Source organism: Puma concolor, chromosome B3 (genome assembly GCF_028749965.1).
Source record: "Puma concolor isolate L17-30 chromosome B3, mPumCon1.1.hap2, whole genome shotgun sequence".
NCBI classification, from domain to species: domain Eukaryota; kingdom Metazoa; phylum Chordata; class Mammalia; order Carnivora; family Felidae; genus Puma; species Puma concolor.
This window is the reverse complement of record NC_141672.1, coordinates 38,519,364-38,544,391: the sequence shown is the minus strand read 5'-3', so window position 1 is coordinate 38,544,391 and position 25,028 is coordinate 38,519,364. Positions and strand designations below refer to the sequence as shown.

The window sequence follows — 25,028 nt, the reverse complement described above, 5'->3', positions numbered from 1 at the left end:
GGAAGCAGGCTCCCAGCTCTGAGCGGCCAGCACAGAGCCCAACATGGGGTCCGAACCCACAGACCGCGAGATCATGACCTGAGCCGCAGTCGGCCGTGCAACCGACTTAGCCACCCAGACGCCATTTTGAATATGTTTAAGAGTGACTTAACTATGCGTATTGTTCAGTCTCAAGTGAGTTAAGCAAGATCATACCTAAATAGAAGTTGCATTGTTCTATGGAATAAAAAGTTCCCCCACTGCTACTTGCAGAGATAAGTCACTATTAACATTTAAAGAGAAATGTAAAAGGTTCTAAAGTAATGCTTGTATTTTTCAAGCATATTTTTAGTTCAAAAGATAAAAACGTTCTAAAATATTTTTATAAATATTTTTATCCATAAAAAGATATTTTTATTTTTAATTAAACGTAAGAACATACTAAACCTTTAGAGTGACCAGCTTTTTATTAGGATACCTTGGAAAAATACGTAGAAAGATGAAAAAATTAGCAGTAAACAAAAATTCACGTTTAAATTAGATTATGGTGGTGTCCCCCTTTAAGCTCTGGCGGCCAACTCTTGCATGGCCCCCACTCCCCATGGGCTCTTATGTTTAAAAATATGGATAAAGCACTATGAAAGAAAATTTTATCACAAAATAATAGACTACTTTGAAATAAAAAAGTCATTCTGCTATTATACTTTCATTGTTGTATTTCCACGGACCCAAAATGAATTTTGCAAGATAATTTCTTTTTCCTCAATGAAATACCTGCTTACTATTTAACCATTTTAAAATATAGATGCAAATATTTACTAAATATATATTTTTAAATAGACGCAAATCACTTTATTTCTAAAAAAGCTTAGTACTATTTAGAATCATTAGAATATTTACATTTAAATACTCCAACATAATCTATGTGTATTAAGCAAGTAGGAGCTCTGACAGAAAACAGTCTGATTGGTTTTATAAATAATGAAGACGATTTAAAATGTAAAAAACTGAGCTTACAAAATATAGCTCAAACCACCTGATTTTTTAAAGTCATATCAGCCATCTACTTCTAAAAAGTCCTTATCAAAGCTATTTCTTAAACCCAACATTTACTAACTCAACAGATGGGTTTTAAAAATGAGGAATGTAATTTTACTTTCAACTCACTGATTATATACTCAACTGGCAGCTTTAAAAAAAATAATTTTAGAATACATGAAGACCTGAATTAAACCATTTTCAGCGTTTTTCCAGGATTGTTTGCTAACTGGCTTGTTTTTACATATGAGCTTTAAACAGATCTATCACAGGTAGAACACAAAGATAATTACTTGCGACTATAAAACCTTTCAAGGAAGCTCCCAACATCACATCACTGCTTCTTCCTTTTCTTGTAAGAATCATTACTGTGAACTCGAACTCGCTGGTACACAGAGGATGCTATTTTCATGCTGTCTTTCTTTGTAAATGTCTTGTCTAATGCTCCAGGTTTCCAAAGTAACAACTGTGCATCTTCCCCTCCGGTTAGCAAAGAATCATCCTGCATATTCCAACAGAAAGAACGGACTGTAGCAGCATGCCCTCCGTGAAGGCTGGTCACATGAATCAATCCTGCTGTAGTACAGCTCAGTAAGTGAATAATTCCTGTGTTTGTTCCCCCAACAACAAACAATTTGTCCATTTTTTCGTGATACAGGCCACCAACCAAATAGTCCAAAATGCCTCCTTTCACATTAATTACTTCTCTGACATCCTGGATGTTCAAACGTGTAATTGGTTCATCAGTATCCAGATGATTAAGATCCCACCAACAAAATCCTTCATCGTGCGTCATGCAATAAATCTGTTTATAGTCCTTCCCAGACCAACCAATACAGCTTACGGAAGAAACAGAGTTACAGGTCGTAACCAGTGCATCTTCTTCATTATCAATACTAATATCAAATACATTCACCAGGCCATCAGTTGAACCGGAGACCACCATGTTGGGATTGCTGGGATGGAAGCGTACTTGAGTGACATCATCACTGTGTGTCTCTGAATATGCTCCAAGTGGGTCTTTAGAAGTAGACAAATCCTGAGAATTAATTCTTGCATCCCAAAATACCAGCAATGCATCATCATCAACTTTTTCTGTACCAGCGCAAATGACGTGATCATTACAGCTGATATCAAAACTAATGAAAATATTGGAAGGGTAACCCTTGAACAGCTGGACAGGTTTTTCACTGGCTAATCGAGCATCCCAACATTTTACAGTGCCGTCAGTACATGATGAATATATATTGTCACAAGAATTTGCAAATTTGACTCCATTGAGAAGTCCAGGATAGCCATGAAATTCTCGTAGTATGTATAACCTCTCTTTATCGTAGATTCTGATTGATCCGTTAGAACATAAAACAGCGATCAAGCTTTCTTTTTCTGCTTGTACGGTTTTTGATGCATCTATACCCAGCAGGTAAGTAGGCTCTGTAGTCCCCGAGGAACGTTTAACAATGTTCAGGTTAGCGAATTGTTCCTCAATCCTCTCCATGTCAGGAGGAGCATTCAAAGTGCAGTACAAATCTGTAAGAAAAATACAAAGAATTAAAATTAAACCCAAAGCTTCTCAAAATTATGATTAAATCAAGAACATTTCCCTTTTAGGGCTGGCACAAAAGAAAAAAAAATAAAATCTATTCTAATATTTTAATCTTTCCCTGCCATGATATGGCTAAAACTTAGTTGCCTCCTTCTGATTCAATCGGTCTTGAATACTGAATCTACCATATATGCTTTATGCCAGTAAGAGAATTTTACAACATATATATGTGTTGCTCAGCAGTTCCTTTCAGCTTAAACTCAATTATTGGTCATACTCCTAATTCTCAGCATTCTCCACTTTGGGATCATCTTCTCCTGGCCTTAGCTGCCTTAATGTAACTTTTAGAATTTAAATCTAGTTGTGAACGCAGAAAAGTGGTCCTCCAAAGATGTCTAAGCCTTCATCCCTGGAACCTGTGAATGTTAGAGGTTTCCTGGCAAAGAGGAATTGAGGCAGCTAATCAGCTGACCTTTAAAAAAAACTTTTTTAAATTAGTGAAGTATAATTGGCACACAATGTTACATTAATTTCAGGTGTACAACACAGTGACTCACAAGTCTGTATCTTATGCTCACCCCAAGTGTAGCTACCATCTGTCACCATACATTGTTACAATACCACGGACTATATATATTCCCCATGCTTTTTTACCTCTGTCACTTACTCATTCCATAAGTGGAAGCCTGTATCTCCCACTCCCCTCTATCCATGTTGCCTACCTCTCTCCACCACTCCCCTCTGGCAACCATCAGTTTGTTCTGTGTATTTATGATCTGTTTCTGCTTTTTGTTTTTAAAATTCCACATATACGTGAAATCATATGGTATCTGTCTTTCTCTGTTGGACCTATTTCACTTAGCATAATAGCCCCTGGATCCATCCATGTTGTCATGAATGACAAGATCTCATTCCCTTTTTTGTAGCTCGGTAGTATTGTAAATGATGCTGCAACAAACACAGGGGAGCACATATCTTTTTAAATGAGTGTTTTCATTTTCTTTGGGTAAATACCCAGTAGTAGAATTATTGGGTCATTTGGTATTCCTATTTTACATTTTTAAAGGAACCTCCATACTGTCTTGTACAGTGGCTGCACCAGTTTCATTCCCCCCGATAGTAGTATGTGAGGGAGACACGTGGGTGATTCAGTCGGTTGAGTGCCTGACTCTTGATTTCGGCTCAGGTTATGATCCCAGGTTTTGGGATCAAGCCCCAAGTTGGGCTCTGTGCAGAGCGTGGAGCCTGCTTAAAATTCTCTCTCTCCTCTCACCTCTCTTCTCTCTGTCCCTCCTCCCCTGCCTGCACACACTATCTCTATTTAAAAAATAAATTAAAAAAAAAAGTGCATGAGGGTTTCTTTTTCTCCACGTCCTTACCAACACTTGTTATTTCATGTCTTTTTGACTCTAGCCATTCTGACAGGTGTAAGGTGATATCTCGTTGTGGTTTTGATTTGCATTTCCCGGTGATTAGTGATGTTGAGCATCATTTCCTGTATTCATTTGCCATCTGTACGTCTTCTTTGCAAAAATGCCTATTCAGATCTTCTGCTCATTTCATTTGGATTATTTGGCTTCTGTGCTGAGTTGTGCTTATAGCTGATCTTATAATAGGGAGATTATTCTGGATTAGCTGGGTGGAGCCAATGTAATCACTAGTGTTTTGTTTTTTTTTTTTAATTTTTTTTTAATGCTTTTTTTTTTTTTTTTCCAACGTTTATTTATTTTTGGGACAGAGAGAGACAGAGCATGAACAGAGGAGGGGCAGAGAGAGAGGGAGACACAGAATCAGAAACAGGCTCCAGGCTCTGAGCCATCAGCCCAGAGCCCGACGCGGGGCTCGAACTCACGGACCGCGAGATCGTGACCTGGCTGAAGTCGGACGCTTAACCGACTGCGCCACCCAGGCGCCCCTTAATGCTTATTTTTAAGTGAGAGAGACAGAGCAAGAGCTGGGGAGGGGCAGAGGGAGAGGGAGACACAGAATCCAAAGCAGCTCCAGGCTCTGAGCTGTCAGCACAGAGCCCAACATGGGGCTCAAACCCACAAACTGTGAGATCATGACCTGAGCCAAAGATGGACACTTAACCGCCTGAGCCACTCAGGCTCCCCACCAGTGTTCTTAAAAGTAGAAGGAGCCACCTGGATGGCCCAGGTGGTTGAGTGTCCCACTCTTGATTTCAGCTCAGGAAATGATTCCAGGGTTGTGGGATCAAGCCCCATGTTGGGCTCCATGCTGAGCATGGAGCCTGCTTAAAATTCTCTCTCTCTCTCTCTCTCTCTCTCTCTCTCTCTCCCCCCCCCTCCCCCGCCCACTCTAAAATTAAAAACAAAAAAAAGTAAATGGAGGAGGCAGAGCATGATGAGAATCAGAGATAGGTGTTGCTATGTTACAGCTACAGAAAGATAAATTGCTGGTTTGGGTGAAGAAGGTCAAGAAGTGGCTGGACCCAGGGTGCCTGGTTGGCTCACTCAGTTAAGCATCCAACTCTTGGTTTCAGCTCAGGTCATGATCTCATGGTTTGTGAGATGGCGCCCTGAGTAGGGCTCTGCACTGACGGTACAGAACCTGTCTGGGAGTCTCTGCCCCACTGCTGCTCTCTCCCCCTCAAAATAAATAAACATTTACAAAAAAATTAGTGGGCGGCCTCTAGGACCTAGAAAAGGCCAAGACTTGTTCCCCTTTAGAGCCTCCAGATGGAAATGCAGCCCTGGCTAACACCACCATTTTCACCCAGTGAAATCTAATTTGGGTTTCTGAACCCCGGAATTATAATATAATAAACTTGTGTTGTTTCAAGCCACCAAGTTTGTAGTAACCTGTTACAGCAACAATAGGAAACAATACAACAGGGGTTCCCAGTATGAAATTCTGGAGAAGTACTTCTCAGGCTGTAGTAGCTTGTAAATGGTGGAGCTGGAATGTGGACCTAGGCACTCTGTCCAAGGACTGTGCTCTTCATGACCACGCTAGATTGTCTATTTTTTTCTTTCCTCCTCTTTCTTTCTTTCTCTTTCCTTCTTTCTTTCTTTCTTTCTTTCTTTCTTTCTTTCTTTCTTTCTTTCTTAATGTTTACTTTTGAGAGAGAGAGACAGAACGAGAGCAGGGGAGCGACAGAGAGAGAGAGAGAGAGAGAGAGAGAGAGACAGAATCCAAAGCAGGCTCCAGGCTCTGAGCTATCAGCACAGAGCCTGATGCAGGGCTCAAACCCACAAACTGTGAGATCTTGACCTGAGCTGAAACCAAGAGTCAGCTAGCTGCTCAATGGACTGAGCCACTCAAGCACTGCTATTTTTTTATTTTAGAGAGAGACAGAGTGCACAAGCAGGGAAGACGGGCAGAGGGGGAAGGGAGAGAGAGAGAGAGAATTTTAATTTTAAGCAGGCTCCATGCTCAGCACAGAGCCCAACACAGGGTTCAATCCCATGACCCTGGGATCATGATCTAAGCCAAAATCATGAGTCAGATGCTCAACCAACTGAGCCACCCAGGTGTCCCAGGTTGATGAGAATTTTAAATAACCAAGTTTATCATGCCTTTTAGGTAACAGTAATTTGTAGGACTATGACCATGCTCTCAAGCAGAACAGTAGTGCTGTACTCCTTCCCTCCAGTACATTGCCTGGAGAGTCTGTTTCACGTTGGAAAAGTTCCCTGTGTGGCTTTAATTCAACGGATTCTGGGGGTTGATGGGACAGGCAGAGCGGGCCCCAGATTAAATACTACAGCGAACTTAACACTTTAAGACTGTAGCAATGATAATAATCACAGTGGCTGTCCACATGATACACTGTTCAAATAAGGATAGAAGGAAGGAAGGAATGGAGGGAGGGAGAGAGGGAGGGAGGAAGGAAAGAAGGAAGGAAGAGGAAGAAAGGAAGAAAAAGGGAGGGAGGAGAAGGAAGAAGAAAGATATTAGAAGTAAGGTAGGTATATCTTACAACAATCTCAAACTATAGAGCTTATATTCATTCACAGATACAAACAGTAAAATAATTCAATCTCTTATGGGGAAACATGAAAACCTCTACTTATGTTTTAACACATTCATATGCAAGTGAATCATATTTGAAATATAACCTTCCAAGGCTAGGTAGTTAATTCTTAATTTTACATACGAATGAATCATTCTAAGATGATATATACTTTTTCTTCTACGTATAGCCCTTATCTGAGGTTTCTTGGCATGACCCACTTCCCAGTCCTGAAGAGAAGCCATAGGATCTCTTTTCTTCCCACTCTATACTCTCGCTGGGTAACTTCTGTCACATTCACATTTCAAGCACCACTACATGTTAATGATCTCATCTATTTACAAATCTATATTTCTGTCTACTGGCCATTTCTCCTTACTGTATCCCACTACACCCCAAAATAAAAGTGATTATTTATGCTCCCCCTCCCAACCCCACCAAGCCTTCCCCTTAAAAACAAACACAACGTACACTTCACAATTGTCTCCACTTTGGTCGACGGTATTAACAGCATGACAGCATTCTCATCTACTCAGTTAAGCCAGAACCTCTGCGATATCTAATTCTCATTGCTCAGGCCTCTCATCCAAACAATTTCCAAATCCTACTTTTGGGCTGCAGGATGCTTAGGGAAGTATTAAGTTAAATCTATTTCTGTAGATCAAAACAATACTGACAACCTCATATGATTCAATCTAACAAAAACATATGAAAAGAACACACAAGATTAACCATAATTTTTCTCTATTTGTTTCTGTTAGATGCATAAAAGGAAGATTAGCATTCTAGATTTCAACAGGCTAGTGACAGCCGCGTGAGCCTTTCTTATGTCAACATATATACACACACACACACCCAAGTGGAAAGGGGTGCAAAAAGAAGGGGACAGACAAGAGTACTAAAGAATACGGAGGAGAAAAGAAATGAAAATAAGCCACAAGGGAACAACAGAGAAAAAGGAATGTACAAAAAAGGCGGGGGAAGGGGGGAGGTACTGCCCCAGCTCTGGAGTCATACACAGGTGAGGTGAGACAATCTAAGAAGAGATCCAGATAATGGAAGTTTAGTAAAGTCTAAAGCTATGCGTGGCTAAAAAGAAGTTTTCTTCATTTTACAAAGATTGCCTGTTACAGTTAGCTAGCAATCATAGCCACTTTAAATATGGGCCTAAGGATGCTGAGAACGGAGGTAGAACAATTACTAATATCTCATCTTGAACCACCTAGTGCAGATCAGGAAACGGCAGGACCTCAAAACTGCCGTTGTGGTTCTTGCTGGGATACAGAGTTCTCACGTCTGAATATGATGCAGAGGGTGGAAGATGTTTATAAAGATGACCCAAAACAAACATCTCAGGACGAGTTTTAAGGGGGTGAGAATATTAAATTCTTGATGAACTGCCATCTTGGAACACATTAGATGGAAGTGCTGACCAATCTCTTATCTCAACAATTATCCTTAGGGGCACTGGGGTGGCTCAGTCGGTTGAGCGTCCGACCCTGGATTTCAGCTCAGGTCATGATCCCAGGATTGTGGGATTCTTGGGATTCTCTCTCTCAAATTAAAAAATAATAAAAATTGTCCTGAGATAATTAACAGTTGTTTACTTAATAGCAAAATCCCTAAACATAAGTATGAATTCCTCATCACTTGTGTCTTAATAAGATTTAAGTTCTTTAATCAATTAAAATACTATTTCACTTTATTTCCTATTAAAATAAAACCAATAAAATGTTCTTTCTGTATATGAAGTGCATCCCAAACGTATCTAGCTGCAACTAGGTATTGCTCTTATTCTAAGCTGGCTAAGTTTAAGTATGAAATCTGAAGGACAGCCTAGCTTAAATATTTCTATAATGGAAGAGGAAGTAGCTTTCTTTTCCACTTAAATAAAAAGCAAAAAAAGAAAATAACATATATTTTACATCTCTTAAACTATTGACTATGGGGTGGCAGCCATCTGTAACTTGGCATCATGGCTGTCCTCAGACCTCTGGTGAAGCCCAAGATTGCTAAAAAGAGGACCAAGAAGTTCATCCGGCACCAGACCGACATGTCAAAATCAAGCGCAACCGGCGGAAACCCAGAGGCATTGACAATAGAGTGCGCAGAAGACTCAAGGGCCAGATCTTGATGCCCAACGTTGGTTACGGGAGCAACAAGAAGACAAAGCACATGCTGCCCCGTGGCTTCCGGAAGTTCCTAGTCCACAATGTCAAGGAGCTTGAGGTGCTGCTGATGTGCAACAAATCTTACTGTGCAGAGACTGCTCACAAGGTCTCCTCCAAGAACCATAAAGCCATTGTGGAAAGAGCAGCTCAGTTGGCCATCAGAGTCACGAATCCCAATGCCAGACTGTGCAGCGAAGAAAATGAATAGACAGCTTATGTGCATATCATATTTGTGTTAATAAAACCATAAAACTACAAAAAAAAAAAAAAAGAAAGAAAAGAAACTATTGACTATGAAAGGCACTATACCAAAGGTCTTCGGCATATTATTTTGCATGAAATCAGAAATGGAGGTATCCTTAGAAATACATATATTTCTGGGGCACCTAGGTGGCTCAGTTGTTTAAGCGTCCAACTCTTCATTTCGGCTCAGGTCATGATCTCGCGGTTCGTGGGATTGAGCCCGGCATCAGGCTCCGCATTGACAGCACAGAGCCTGCTTGGGATTCTCTCTTTCTCTCTCTGGCCCTCCGAGCTTGGCTTGTGCTCCCTGTCTCTCTCTCAAGATAAATAAACATTAAAAAAAAAAAATACATGTATTTCTATCTTGCAGGTATGAATGTTCACCATACATGAAAGATTTGACAGCATAAACATATATGCTTTTATACTTTTACTACTGAAGAGTAACAGTTGTATGGGAAGTATATGTTGGACATAAGACTAGTTTTCTTTTGAGACAATTTATCAGACTTGAGTCAGAAAAACTTAATTCCCCACAGCTGAAACTTAGTATTGCCCACTTACTATAAGGAATTAGCTATGATGACTGGGATGCAGAGGTCCGGCAAATGTCCCAAATGTAGGGAAAAGTTTAATGGGGAAAAGGCATTCAGGAATGGGCATTAATAAGTTCACAATCTACACTTACAATTTAACTACAATGCTACACTGCATTTATCAAATTAGGCAAGGATAACTGAGCCTCACAGAGAAGAAAATAATCATAACTGGAGTTCAACGAATGCTGGGCTCTGTGCTACCAACTTACTAGTTTTTTGGTTTTTTTAATCATAATCATTTAACATTACAGGATAGGGATTATTATCCTCATTTTTTAAAAATGTTTACTTATTTTTGAGGGAGGGAGACAGAGGACCTGAAGCGGGCTCTGTGCTGTCAGCAGAGAGCCCGATGGCGAGGCTCCAGCTCACGAACCATGAAAATCATGGCCTGAGCCAAAGTCAGACGCTTAAGCAGCTGAGCCACCCAGGAACTCATTATCCCCATTTTACAGAGGAAATTGAAGCTCCGAGGGACTGAGTACTTGTCAATGCTCTCACAGCCACTAAGGTGAGGATGTGGGGGGAGTTTGGTTCGAAACCCAAGTTGTAACTTCAAAAACCTGAGAACCTGTGCTCACTCTAATACTATGCTGTTGCTCTTCAATATAAGTACTGAAGCATTAATGTCAACTATAATTAAGGAACATGCCTATTAGCCTTTGAGAGGGGGAATTACATGTTAACCCCACATATAAGCAGCGGAGAAAGAAAGGGAGCAGGAGGATTAAAAAAACACATACTGGCCTGGAAAAATATTACAATAAGCAACCATCACTTACTCATTATTTTTGTGTGTCCCCCTTTTCTTTCTTTTTAAACTTCTTATTATGGAATTTGTATGGAGTAGAGAATATGCACCCATCAGCCAGCATGAACAATTACATTCCTCAAAAGTTGTGATTAGGACTGGAGGGTCCCTTATACATCATATATTATTTGAAAGGCAGTTAAGGAGCTCTAGTGGACAGTATGATGGAACCTCTCCAACTCATCCTTCTCTCCCTCCTCCATGTGGCATCAACATGGTTTGAAGACTTGACCCTAGCTCCAGGGGCAGATCCTGATTAGCCTAAACCAATAACAGTAATTCTATCCTTTTAAACCAGTAATTCTATCCTTTTAATTCTATCCTTGGTTCAGAAACTTATATTCTTGCCAATCTATTCAGTATTCTCCTTCCAACTATAATTTGTTCAGACGTGCAACACTAATTCTAAAGTGGACCCAATTCAACTGATGGGAAGAACTTTTCTTCCATTAGTCCATGTTAATGAGATTCTACATTTTCTATTTAAGTCAGTTTGTAGCAGAGTTTTTATTAATGCAGCCGGAACCACTCTAACTAATTAAATATAATCAAATAAAGTCTTGGGTGTATCACCGAGTACTCACTTAAGGTAAGAGGCTCCTATAAAGGAAGATTTAGGGAACATATTTTAAGAAGTCAAATTTCATTCACACTGAACAGAGGGACCTTGATCTTCTGTTCCCTTTAAAACATCTATCCTCTCCCACACCCCATCTTTCAAATTTCTTGTCCAAAAATAAAGGGAAAAAATAAAATACACAAAAAACTTCCCAGAAGACTCTATAAAAGATATCTTTAGAATCAGGGATCCTACCATTAATACAGAGCAAATCTATATTTGCTCTACAAAATAAAAAAACAACCATTGAAATGATACAATGTTTAAAAACAATGTAAAACTCCATCTGGTAAGTTTCTGTATATTTTTTAAATGTATTTATATTTTTTAATATCTAAAATAGTCATATGGTTTAAAATTCAAAAGGTTCCAAAACTAATGTCTTGGCTCGTCCTCAAGCCCCTTTCCTCTCCCTGGAGGCAACAAATATTGCCAGTTTCTTCTGAATACTTTCAGAGATTATCAATTTGAAAATAATGCAGTGAAGTTATTTTCAGCTTATCAAAAAACTGTGAGTGTGGTACAACAGAAAAAGCAATAGGCTTAAGAATTAAACATCCTGGGGGGCTCAGTCAGTTAAGCATCTGACTTCGGCTCAGGTCATGATCTCACAGCTCATGAGTTCGAGTCCCACGTCAGGCTCTGTGCGGACAGCTCAGAGCCTGGAGCCTGCTTCAGATTCTGTGTCTACCTCTCTCTCTCTGCCCCTCCCCCGCCCCCCTTAAATAAATAAATATTAAAAAAAAAAAGAATCAAACATTTTGGGGTGCCTGGGTGGCTCAGTCAGTTAAGCATCTGACTTTTGATTTCAGCTCAGGTCATGATTTCAGTCATGAAATCAAGCCCCGCTGAGCACAGAGCCTGCTTCAGATTCTCTATCCCTCTCTCTCAAAAAAAAAAAAAAAAAAAAAAAAAAATTAAAAATTAGAAGGGAAAAAAAAAAGAATCAGGGGCACGCGGTGGCTCAGTCGGTTAAGCATTCAATTCTTGGTTTTAGCTCAGGTCATAATCTCACAGTTCATGGGTTCGAGCCCTGCATCACTGCACTGTTAGTGCAGAGCCTGCTTGGAATTCTCTTTCTCTCTCTCTCTCTGTCTGTCTCTCTCTCTCTCCCTCCCTCCATCCCTCCCTCTCTGTCCCCACCTGTCTCTCTCACTCTCAAAATAAACAAACTTAAAAAAAATAAAATAAAAAAAGAATCAAAGATCCTAATTTCATGCTCTTGTTCTGCCACAAACTAGCAAAGTCATCATAGTACAAATTACCTGAACTCTCTAAGCCTCAGTTTCCCCATCTTTAAGTAGGGATAAAGCAGTGCTTGGCTGGCTGTCAGAAGAGCATGCAGCTCTTGATCTTGGGGTCATAAGTTCAAGCCTAATGTTGGATACAGAGATCACTTAAATAAAAAAAAAAAAATAACGTGGAGATAAAAATGGACACTCTCAATATTGAGTACCTATTATGGCTAAGTACTATGCTAAATGCTGGAGATTCAGATCAAAAACATATTTGCTGTCTTTAAGAAGTTAGGAGACTGAACAGTAAACAATTACAATATAGTATAAGAACAGGGGTAATCACAGAATACAGGAACGCAGAAGTATTAGAGGGCACAATTCTTGGCATTAAGAAAATAAGCAACAAATGTTAATTTCCTTTCTTCTAATGAACTTTCATGTGCTTTGCATTCATTTTATTTCATTTTACATTCAAATTTTAAAAATTTATAATTCTTAAAGCTTTTAAAATAGGTAAGCAGTCTCAGTTACTTTTATATTAAAACTTTTTTTAAAAAATGAATCAATATGCAAAATTTCATGAACACTAGTATCAAACAAATAATTCTCAAATCTGAATAAATTACTAACATATCAAACTGAGCTGGTGCTTTTTAAGATTTTATTTGTTATCTTATAATGAAAAATACACTTGTAAAGAGCAAATAAACTTCAACATGTTTTATAAGACGATACAGTTTCACTGCTATAAGTTTATCTTTTAGTTAGGTACTAGTCAGAAAAGCTTAAGATCTAACCTATTAAAAATACCCTTTGAGCTCCTTGAACAAATGGCTGATTCTAGGTCTGGGGCAGGGAAAATTCAAGATCAGCAGAGAGCATCAAATAATGCCAGAAAGTAAAGTAGTGCTAAATACATAAGTAAGTAAGTAAGTAAGTAAGTAAGTAAATAAATAAATAAATAACTAAGGCACAAGAGCCAAGGTCTCCCACTGGTCACACTAGACTAATTTGAACAGCAAAATAACGGTTACATTGGATTATAATCTCAAGAATAAAATACTCATGAATCCATACGGATAAAAATAAACGCCTATATAAGTAAATAAACAAGGGAAGAGGGGCGCCTGCGTGGCTCAGTCGGTTAAGCGTCCGACTTCGGCTCAGGTCATGATCTCGCTGTCCGTGATTTCGAGCCCCACGTCGGGCTCTGTGCTGACAGCTCAGAGCCTGGAGCCTGTTTCAGATTCTGTGTCTCCCTCTCTCTCTGACCCTCCCTTGTTCATGCTCTGTCTCTCCTTGTCTCAAAAATGAATAAAACGTTAAAAAAAAATTTTTTTTAAAACAAGGGAAGAATTCTAAGTAATTTAAGGAGATATACCTCCTCCAGGAGGTGGAGCTTAATTCTCCTCCCCTCCAGTACAGACTAGTCTTAATTACTTGCTTCAAAGAATAGAGTATGAAAAGAGTAAAAAATAGTAACTTTAAGTAGAGGAACCTGGAAGATATCACCTTACCCAACTGATGAAGGTTAAATCGTGTTGATGTCACGTGCCCCCTGGTGTGACATGATGGGAAAGATCCTTCGCTTCTGTGGTATTCTTCCCCCTAATCCATCACCCCGGTGGAATCATGAGAAAACATCACACAAACCTACATTCAGGGATATCTTACAAACACCTGGTTGGTACTCTTCAAAAGTTTCAAGGTCATGAAAAATAAGCAAGATCTGAGAGACTGTCACAGGCCGGAGGAGACTAAGGAGGTTTGACAACTAAATGTGGATGTGGTATCCTTGACTGGACTGACCAGAAAAAGGATATTAGTGGAAAAGCTGGTGAAATCCAAACAAACTGTATAGTTTAGTCAATAGTATTGTACCAGTGTTAATTTCTTAGTTTGGGTAAATGTTACCAAATTTGGTTTGCAGACATTAACATTAGGGTGAAGGGTATATAGAAACTGTAGTATCTTTGCAACTCTTCTAGAAACCTAATCTTATTCAAAAAACACTTTTTTAAAATGTTCTTGATACACATCATGGACGTTTGGAGGAATAAGAAAGGATTTTGCATACATACGTGCTAGGAATGTTGCTATGCCAAAAAGCTCTTATGTCAGTCTCAATTCCAGACCTGAGATAACTCAGGCCAGTCATGAAGGCCACCACCAACCTCTCCCCCAGTCAGCTCTCTCTTTTCATTATAAAAATATAAAAAATAAAATCTAACACTCCCAGATTTGGAAAGAAGTCAATTGAGGAGGAAGGTAGGCAACCTCAGAAACACTCTAAGAAGTAAATACCCTTACTTACTAAACCACAGGAGCTCAGCAAAGAGGGCTGCTAGGGCTTACTGTATTTCTAAAGTCTATGCTACTTGTGGGAAATGAGAAACAGCTCACAGGAGTGTGATATACCCAGGACTTGGTACGGATCTCAGAGGAGAAAACAGAGACCAGGGCCCCCAAGGTTTGCCTCAGTCTAAGTGACTAGTTTTTGCAAGTGGAAGTACATCGTGTCATGTTTGGGCCAGGTGATCCGGACGTGGTGTGTCTTCACCTTCTCTTCACCTAACTGCTGGCTGGATGCAGAGGACTTCAGAGCCCTCTGGTTGAGCCATCAAATGAAAGGGTCTGAGCCCTCCAGTCATCACATGAAAGGCTACCTGCTCACCAGAAAAACCTACGTCTGAGTATATCCATCAGTTGTGTAGATATCTGAAACATATAGTTTAAAAAACTGAAAAACAAAATGACCCCAACCTCATAATACTATTCACATTTTCTTTAGGTGAAATCCAAAGTGGGGGGGAGGGCGCCTGGGTGGCTCAGTCAGTTAAGCGACCGACTCCTGATTTCGGCTCAGGTCATGATCTCGTGGTTTATGAGACTGAGCCCCACATTGGGCTCATGCTGACAACACAGAGCCCGCTTGGGATTCTCTCTCTCTCAAAATAAATAAACTTAAAAATAAAAGGGCAATTAATTTCTTATACTAAAGAAACACCAGACCTTCAGCACTTACATTTTATTTATTTTTTATTAAATTCACATTAAATGTAATACTACTTAGAGAAAATGTATACTATACCATCCCATTTTAATAAAATCATTCCTATGCACATTTCTGCTCACTCTATCTGTATATATGTGCAGAAAGATCTCCAGAATAACGTTCGTAAAATGTATTTCAAATATCTGGAGTGCATATGTGTACATGTGCACGCACATGGGGGTGTGTGTTGTCTTTCTAGTACTTTTCTATATTGCTAAATTTTTTTTTTAATGTTCATTTATTTTTGAGAGAGAGACTGAGACAGAGCGCAAGTGGGAGAGGGGCAGAGACAGAGGGAGACACAGAATCCGAAGCAGGCTCCAAACTCTGAGCTGTCAGCACAGGGCTTGACACGGGGCTCAAACTCACAAACTGTGAGATCATGACCTGAGCCAAAGTCAGTCGCTCAACCAACTGAGCAACCCAGGCACCCCATATATTGCTAAAATTTTTAATAATGAACAACTAATATACAGTAAGGCTGGTTTCTGAACTCAAGCATTCTTGTTCCAGAGCCCACAGTATTAACTCCTATATTATACTTCCCCTATAATAAGGCACACCTACAGATATGTAACAATATACATATATGTGCATTATTCATAGACGTATGTATAATAAGTATACATCAGATTTTATTTATTTATTTAGTAATTTCTATGCCCAGTGTGGGGCTTGAACGCACAACTCCAAGAGTCACATGCTTTACCAACTGAGCCAGCCAGGCATCCCAAGTACATATCATATTTTTAAAAAATAAGGGTGGGGGCGGCTGGGTGACTCAGTTGGTTAAGTGTCTACCTCCTGACTTTGGCTTAGGTCATGATTTCATGGTTCGTGGGTTTGGGCCACATGTCGGGCTCTGTGCTGGCTCTGCCCCTCTCTCTGCTCTTGCCCCACTAGTGCGTGCGTGCACACATGCTCTCTCTCTCTCTCTCAAAATAAATAAACTTAAAAACAATATGGGTAGATGATGTTAGCTGTATAGTAAGCATATATCATAGTTATTTTTTAAAAAGGGGACGGACTATATTAATAGAGCACTTGGAAGGAGTAGCTACTACTGTCATATATTAATGGCAAACATGAAAAATCTAATGGGAGCCACAAAAATCTCTATGCTGGATGTTAAAGAAGCTTATTAGTTATCAAGCATATCTAATGTCAGCGTATCTGTTAAAATTTTTTTTTTAACATTTATTTATTTTTGAGACAGAGAGAGACACAGCATGAATGGGGGAGGGGCAGAGAGAGAGGGAGACACAGAATCGGAAGCAGGCTCCAGGCTCTGAGCCATCAGCCCAGAGCCTGACGCGGGGCTCGAACTCACGGACCGCGAGATCGTGACCTGGCTGAAGTCGGACGCTTAACCGACTGAGCCACCCAGGCGCCCCTAATGTCAGCCTATCTGAAGCAAAACTGCACAAGTAAAACTTAGGAAGCTGGTTATTAATATTTATTTCAGAAAAACCAGGAAGAGTGAAATAGTAACAGTCACTCCTATTCAGTATCAGTATGTCTTAGAGGAAACAATACCTTGGGATAAAAAGTATGCATTGGTTTAACTTCAGCAGAACATCTCTCAGAAAACGTTTATGTCAAAAATTTAGACAAATTTGTGTGTGTATTTTAAACTAACACAGAACTGGCTTTGAAACAATTTGCCAAAGAGCCATTTGTTTTCAATTGGGAAGAAGTGCTGAATATTGAGTGGAAGGTATGCTAAACTGACATCTGCTACAACTTCGATGTAATTTTAAATATCATATTCATTAATGACTGAGACTAAATGTCTTTGTAAATTAATCCTGCTTAGTGAGTCTGAATATGCTATTCTTATTCACAGGAATGTTCAAAGATACTGGCTGCAACAACATATGGCATCTCATGCATTAAATACACTAAAATTCGTAGAGAAAGCAGAGTTTTTAAAGTGCAGGAATCTGTTACCAAGGAAAAGGGGGAGGGGGAGGAGGGAATGACACACACACTTTCTCATGCAGTCGGGGATACAACATTCAAGTATCAAGTTCCAGATATAACATTCAAGTATCTTTTTAAAAACAAAGACATTTTTCTCAGTAACATCCTGCGCTGTCTAATTTCTCAAGTAAATCTTCCACCGAAAAGTCACGCTTTGAAGTAAATCTATGAACGCCCTGCTTCTTTCAACAAGAACAATTAACTGTGTTTGCCTTTCCAGAACAACCAGCTGGTTAACCAAATAGAGACAGAAACCAAACTTCCCCAGTCACCAGATGTCTTAATTTGGAACAGTTAGTAGCAGTGTGGAATAATCCAAAATTTTGAGTTGGTACTATATGTTTACTACTTCTTTTTATAAGTCTGAATAGACGTTTTTAAAAATTAAGCACATGCATTCTCTTTAATAACTGCAAAAAAAGGTGGGGGATAAAAAGAACCAATGCCTAGAGGCCATAACAGAATGATGTTAACATCTAAGAACCGGCCACTTGCATATTATATTATAGTTAGAAATTGATAAGCAATATCAACATTAAATCTGCTCAGAAGTCCTAAAGAATGACCCTTTTCAATAATTCAAAACCAAATCTTGAAGGATGGGAATGACAGGCCTAGAACACACTGGATTCAGCAAAGAACACAGGCAAAGTCCTAGCTTTCATTGAGGCCAGTGGGGTGACAGACAGCTATTAGACAAATAACTAATTATAATAATGAAAAGTCAAAGTGGTATGAAAAATAATACTGGTTAAGGCCAGAAAAACGAGGCAGGACAAGCCTTTTGGATTCAGTCATTAAAGGAAAATCTCGGGGTGTCTGGGTGGCCCAGTCAGTCAAGGGTCTGACTCTTGGTTTCAGCCCAGGTCATGATCTCACACTCAGTGAGACTGAGCCCTGGCGCTTCAGGCTCTGCACTGACAGCACAGAGCCTGTTTGGGATTCTCTCTCTCTCTGCCCTTCCCCTGTTCATCCCCTGCTCAAAATAAATAAATAAACTTCAAAAAATAAATAAAGGAAAATCTCTCCCATGAGGTGATATTTCAGCTGAGACCAGAAGGAAATGAGGGTGTGGGCTAAAAGCCTCCTGGGCAGAGAGAAACAGCAAGTGGTCCACAGCAGCTGAAGATGAGTCAGAGAAGGAAAGTGGTACAGGAAATAAGGTTAAAGAGGTAGCTGGAGACAAATAAGGGCTTTGCAGGGCCACGGTCGGAACATTCAATTTTATTTATTTATCTTTAACGTTTATTTATTTTGAGAGAGAGAGAGAGAGAGAGGCGGGGGTGGGGGTTGGGGGGGGGGAATCCAAAGCAGGCTCCAGGCTCTGAGCTGTCAGCACAGAGCCTAACGCAGGGCTTGACCTCATGAACTGTGAGGTCATGACCCGAGCCGAAATCAGATGCTTAACTGAAGGAGCCACCCAGGCACCCGTATATTTTATTCTTAAGTGAGAAGGAAAGCCAGTTGAGAGCGTGAGAGATGTTTGTGGAGGGATTCCTCTGGCTGCTGCCTAGAGCATAGACCTTGGGGGAAGAATGGAAGTAAGTGAAAGGTTTGTGCAAAATTCTGGGCAGCAGATATAAAAGAGAGAAATGGCTGGATACAGGCCACAATTATGAAAGAGGAATAAACAGAATTTCCTGATTAGACTGCAAGTAGGGTATGGGGAGAGGTGACAAAGATGGATGATTCTTAGGTTTCTGGCCTGAGCAACAAGGCCAATGTTGGCATGTTACTTTTAGGGTAATTACAAGTTTTTAAGAAAATTACAAGATGGTTAATTAGATAATTAGACAAGTATCCAATTGCTTAAATAGTCTTTACTGATCGACCATGGTATATTAATACACTGGAATTCTACATGGCAATAAAAAACCATATACTACTGGTACATGCAACGATAATGGAAGAATCTCAGAACTGTTTAGTGACAGAAGCCTGAAACAGAAGGATACTATTATAATTTCACTTACATAGAATTTAAAAACAGGCAAAACAAGTCTAAAATGGTAGAAATCACAATACTGGTTATCTTTTGAGGGGGATACAGACTGGGAAGGACAACAGGAGAACTTTGTGGGTGGTGATTATGCACAGATATATGCATTTGAAAAACAAACAAACCATCATGGAGGAGAATGACCCCCTGCTTCCACCATGATTCTCACCTTGAGTGAAAAGCATCAATGGCTGAAAGAGGAAGAAGACAGTGTCATGAAATCCCTTATTTGGCATAGGTAAGCAGGGCCTGCTAAAAGTTGACAGTGGAGGAGGAACAATGAGGAAAACTCTTCAGCATACCAGGCGCAATACTAAGCACAAGATATTAACAGCCCACCGCTGAAGAATTTCAAGTCTGTAGTGTACTAAAGGTAACCATAGCAACAACAAAACCCAAGCCAGCTCACCTACTGATTAGACTATTCAATCTTTAACACTAACAGTCTGATAGAAGCAGAGATGTGTCCACTTCCAGGAATAAATATTTTTTACCTCAGTATCTACTATTCTTCTACATACAATACCCAGAATTCAATTAAAAAAAAAAAAGTAAAAAAAGAAAAAAAAAAAAAAAAAAAAAAGAGACGCACACAAGCAAGAAAAAAACAAATTGTCAAGAAATAAGGCAATGACTAGAAAAGACATGGAGATCACCCAAATAATGGACTTTAAAATGATCATGAATTGGCTATTAAAAACAAAACAAACAAAAAACAATAAATGATGGTGAGAATGTGAAGCAATTGGAACCCTTATACAATATCAGTGGGAATGTGAAATGTAGCAGCCTGTGAAAAAGTTTGGTAGTTTCTCATAAAGTTCAACATATGTTCATGCAAATATTTGTATAGGATTGTTCACAGTAGCACTATTCATAATAGCAAAAAACAACCCAAGTGTTTATTGATGGATGAGTGAATAAACAATATATGGCATACCCATGCAATGGAACATTATTCTGCCATAAAAAGGAATGAAGTCCTGCTAAATGTTACAACATGGATAAACCTTGAAAACATTATGCTAAGACCATATATTTAACACAAAAGACCACATATTGTATGATTCCATTTATATGAAATGTCTAGAAGAGGCAAACTTGTACATCTAAAAGATTAACGGTTGCCAGGGGCTGGGGGAAGAGGGAAATTTGAAGTGACTGCTAAGAGATATAAAAAAACTATGGGAGTCAGTGGACAAAGAGTGACATTTTTAAAGCATTCAAAGAAAAGGAAAATTTGTCAACACAAAGCTCTATACCCAGCAAAAATACCTTTCCAAAAAAAAAAAAAAAAAGGCTAAAAGAAAAACAATCAGAAAAAAGCTGAGAGGAATCATTGCCAGTAGTGTGCAAAATACGAAATGTTAAAGAAAGTTATTCAGCCAGACAAGTACTGGAAATCTAGATTGACATGAAGGAATAAAGAGAACTGAAAATGGTAAATATGAGGGTAAATTTAAGACCCTGCTCTTCTTTTAAAAATCTCCTTAAAAAACAATTGGCTGTTTAAAGCAAAAAATACTAACAACATATTAGAGTGTTATTAAAAGTCAAATACATGACAGCATTAGTAAGAGGACAGGAGGGAAGAAATGGAAACATATGCTGCAATATATGTTCTTACACCACAATTTGTTATCACATTATCTAAAGGCAGACTTTATAGAAGTTAAAGAAGTACATTATTATATATATTATATAACACATATGACATCATATTATATTATATATATAACTATATTATATATATGATATTATATATTATTTGAAGGTGGACTTTACACAAGTTAAAGAAGTGCATTGTAAACCCTAGAGCAACAACTAAAGGAAAAAACAGGTAAAATTAGCAAACTAATAGTAGAGATAAAATGTAATTATAAAAACACTTAATCCAAAAGACAGCAAGAAAGAAGAAAAAAGGAACAAAAAACTAAAGAGAAAAATAAAAAAATCTAGAAACAACTAGCAAGATGGTAGATTTATTTTTTTTTTTTAATTTTTTTTTCAACGTTTTTTATTTTATTTTTGGGACAGAGAGAGACAGAGCATGAACGGGGGAGGGGCAGAGAGAGAGGGAGACACAGAATCGGAAACAGGGTCCAGGCTCTGAGCCATCAGCCCAGAGCCCGACGCGGGGCTGGAACTCACGGACCGCGAGATCGTGACCTGGCTGAAGTCGGACGCTTAACCGACTACGCCACCCAGGCGCCCCACAAGATGGTAGATTTAAATCCAACCATATCAGCAATTACATTAAATATAAATGATCTGAACATCTCAATTGAAAGGCAGAGATTCTCAGGGGAAAGAGGCAAGACCCAACCATATGCTGTCCAAAGGAACACTATTTTAAATATAAAGCAGATTAAAAGTAAATGGATAGAAAAGGATATACCATGCAAACATTAATAAAAGGAAAGCTACAGTGGCTTCTTAATACCAGACAAAGGAGAAGTCAGAATAAGAAATTGACTCAAAATTGATCATAGATATAAACATGAGAGCAAGAACTACAGAATTCCAAGGAAAAAAATGGGGAACCTATGACCATAAGATTGGTGGAGATTTCTTAGAATACAAAAAGCATGTACTAGAAAAGAAAAACTTGTTAATTGAAATTTAAAACTTCTGCTTTTTGAACAAGAGTGATATGGGGGACAGTGCATATGAGGATTTCACAGGAGGTGAGATAGTTTGCTGAAAGGTGTTAAGTGTGGTGTGAATGTGAGAGTGTCCTGACAGACCGGGGTACAAAGATGGTCAAAGAGGATCCCATAACTATCTCTTTGGTAGCTTTAACTAAAGCGGCAGTAGTAGGTAAGTAAGGTGTGGTGGGTGTCTTCAGGGAAATGAATCTAATTTTTGGGTGTAGTAACTCAGATGTCAGTGATAGCCCCTGCGTTTTTGGGTAAGTACTTTAAGGGCATTCCCTTCTCTCTCATATACAAAAAGGAAAGAGGGTAGCTGATAATTTGTGTATCCAAGGGCAGGGGGATTTATTAAGCTTTCCTTCAAGGTCTTAAAGATCAAACTATCTTGGTCATCCCAAACAATGGGGTATATGTGGAATACTCCTTAATGAACCAACAAGGAGAAATTTGGGGTTCAATTATGACAATAGCCAGCCAGCCCAAAAAAAAAAAACCTGTAAGTGACATTTGCCTTTAGGGTTTGGAAAGTTGAAAATGTCTTGAAACCTTTAAACTAGGTACAGTCCCTGTTATGAGATTAAATGTCCTAAATATCAAACCTCAGTTTGGAAAAATTGTAATTTTTCCTTTGAGACCCTATGTCCTTCAATGGCTAAGATTTTCAACACGTAAACACTCTCTTTTTGTGAGGAGCATTGGAAGGGCAAGCAAAAAAGCAAATCGTCCACATATTGTAGTAATGGAGCCTTCAGAGAATTTTGTCATTTAAGTCAGCTTCTAAAACTTGTGAGAAGATAGACTCTCAGTGAAGCCCTGAGGCATGACTGTCTAGGAATACAGTTATCCTTCCCAGGTAAAGGCAAAAAGATATTAATTATCCCTACCAACAAGGATCTTTTAAAATCCATTGCATAAGTCAATCAAAGTTAAAAAAAAAAAAATGCTTCTAGTAGGAATGGATACCAATAGCATGTGGAGATTAAGGATGACGGGGAGGCAGGGACTTAGAATGTTATTTATTGCCCTAGGTCTTAGACAAATCTCCATCCTCAGCCACTCGATTTTTTGCAGGCAAAATAGGGTATTACGAGGACTGGTGCAAAGGATAACGAGTCCTTGAGACTTATCATCCTCTGTAATAAGCCTTATGCCCTGTAAGCTTTATTTATAGGATATTGTTTTTTTTGTTGGGAGAGTTTTTTGAGGGGTCAATCTGGATCTTAATGGGAGGGGCAATATGAACTCTGCCTACATCTGTTAACGATTTTGCCCAAAAAGTGGGGGTTACCAGGTTTAACAGCGGGGACGAATCTGAAGTTTAGACTTCCTTGGCTTGTAGAGTGCAAGGAAGGGCAAAGAGGATTGAATTTTCCTAAGCGTTGGGATTCAAACTCAATGGTTATTTCCCTTTTGAGAGAAAAAAAAATGGCAACATTAGATTTCTTCAGAAAATCTCCTTCTAATGTGTGGGAACTAAATCATTGAGGAGAAATGGGTAGCTCAACTTGCCAAAGTCCCAGACAAAAACATATGGGCTTAGAAATAGGCACACATTGTGGTTTATTTAAGACCCCCACTATCTGGGGCACCTGGGTGGCTCAGTCAGTTAAGCGTCTGACTTCAGCTCAGGTCATGACTTCACGGTTCATGGGTTCGAGTTCCGATTCAGGCTGTGTGCTAACAGCTCAGAGCCTGGAGCCTGCTTCAGATTCCGTGTCTCCCTCTCTCTCTGCCCCTCCCCTGCTTGCACTGTCTCTGACTCTCAAAAAAATGAATAAATGTTAAAAAAATTTAAAAAACAAAAGACCCTCACTGAGCATACATATTTTATTTATTTTGATTTTTCTTGTTTATTTATTTATTTTATTTTATTTTCAACGTTTTTTATTTATTTTTGGGACAGAGAGAGACAGAGCATGAACGGGGGAGGGGCAGAGAGAGAGGGAGACACAGAATCGGAAACAGGCTCCAGGCTCTGAGCCATCAGCCCAGAGCCCGACGTGGGGCTCGAACTCACGGACCGCGACATTGTGACCTGGCTGAAGTCGGACGCTTAACCGACTGCGCCACCCAGGCGCCCCAGGTTTGTTTATTTTTGACAGAGAGAGAGAGAGAGAGAGAGAGAGAGAGAGAGCAAGCGTGAGCTAGGGAGGGGGCTAGCTCTGAATCTGAAGCAGGCTCCAGGCTCCAAGCTGTCAGCACAGAGCCTGATGCAGGGCTTGAACTCACGAACCGTGAGATCATGACCTGCGCCGAAGTCAGACGCTTAACCAACTGAGCCACCCAGGCGCCCCCTGGGTGAACATACATATTTTAGAGGAAGACTCTTTAATTGTAGTGTACTCTTTCAGTGTAGCTACTGATAGTGTAGCTCCTGAGTCCATTTCTAGCAATCTGTTTTCCAATGGCCAGGTTTTTTGCAGTAATGACATAGTTCTAGAAGATGGCTTTGGAGTTTCCATATTGGAAACCTTGGAAGTTACCTTTCCAAGGTAAAGACTCAAAATATTAGTTGTCTTTTTTTCTGGTGTCATCCTCTAGGGTGCAAGTAATTGATTAGCCAGATTGACAAAGTCAGGGATGCACACTGTCTCCCGTTCTATATGGGTTCTTTTGACCAACAGGAAGAAGTCCTTGTTTGGGCCATTCACGAACATGGAATTAAAAGCCACCAGCGTGGATTCAACATCTATGGAAAGTCCAGAATTTTAAAAAATGATGTAGAGTCTGCTTTATTAGTCATGGACAGATTTAGTAGGCTTTTGAGTGTGTGCCTGAATTTTGTTCCAGTCCACGGGTTTGGGGAAGGCCCTAGGAATGGCTTCATGTGGACTTTTGTCCAGTCTGCAAGCCTGATCATATAAAAGGGTTGGTGGTTGATTTAGTTTAAACTCTAGAGATTGTTTGGGATTTCCCCAAACAGCAGTTTTAATCCATTGTTACACTTTGACCTTCTCTGATACGCATGTGGGCTAACTGATAAGAAATGGAAGAGCAGTTTGGCGAGTTATACTTTCAATAATGAATTCCTCAACAAATGCATGGAGACCCCAGTTACCTTGGGAAAATTCTTATAGTCCTAACTTTGGCCTTTGTCCATGGAGTGTAGGAAATCTG

General features: G+C 39.4%; 1 protein-coding gene and 1 pseudogene across 7 annotated transcripts in view; one reads left to right on the top strand and one right to left on the bottom strand.

Moving 5' to 3' along the window:
• Positions 1 to 421: 421 nt before the first annotated feature.
• WDR89 (WD repeat domain 89) overlaps positions 422 to 25,028 on the bottom strand; it is a 38,117-nt gene continuing 13,510 nt past the window's right edge. For 6 of the 7 annotated variants that reach the window (XM_086709579.1, XM_086709577.1, XM_086709580.1 and 3 more), the window contains one exon: positions 422 to 2,547. In XM_086709579.1, the coding sequence (XP_086565705.1) occupies positions 1,352 to 2,515 (1,164 nt within the window). In that variant the 5' untranslated portion in view covers positions 2,516 to 2,547 and the 3' untranslated portion in view covers positions 422 to 1,351. Of the gene's footprint in view, positions 2,548 to 3,942; positions 4,211 to 25,028 lie in introns of those variants that run through there. The other variant, XM_086709582.1, reaches the window with a different exon arrangement.
• On the top strand, positions 8,491 to 9,012 carry LOC112855406 (large ribosomal subunit protein eL32 pseudogene; annotated as a pseudogene).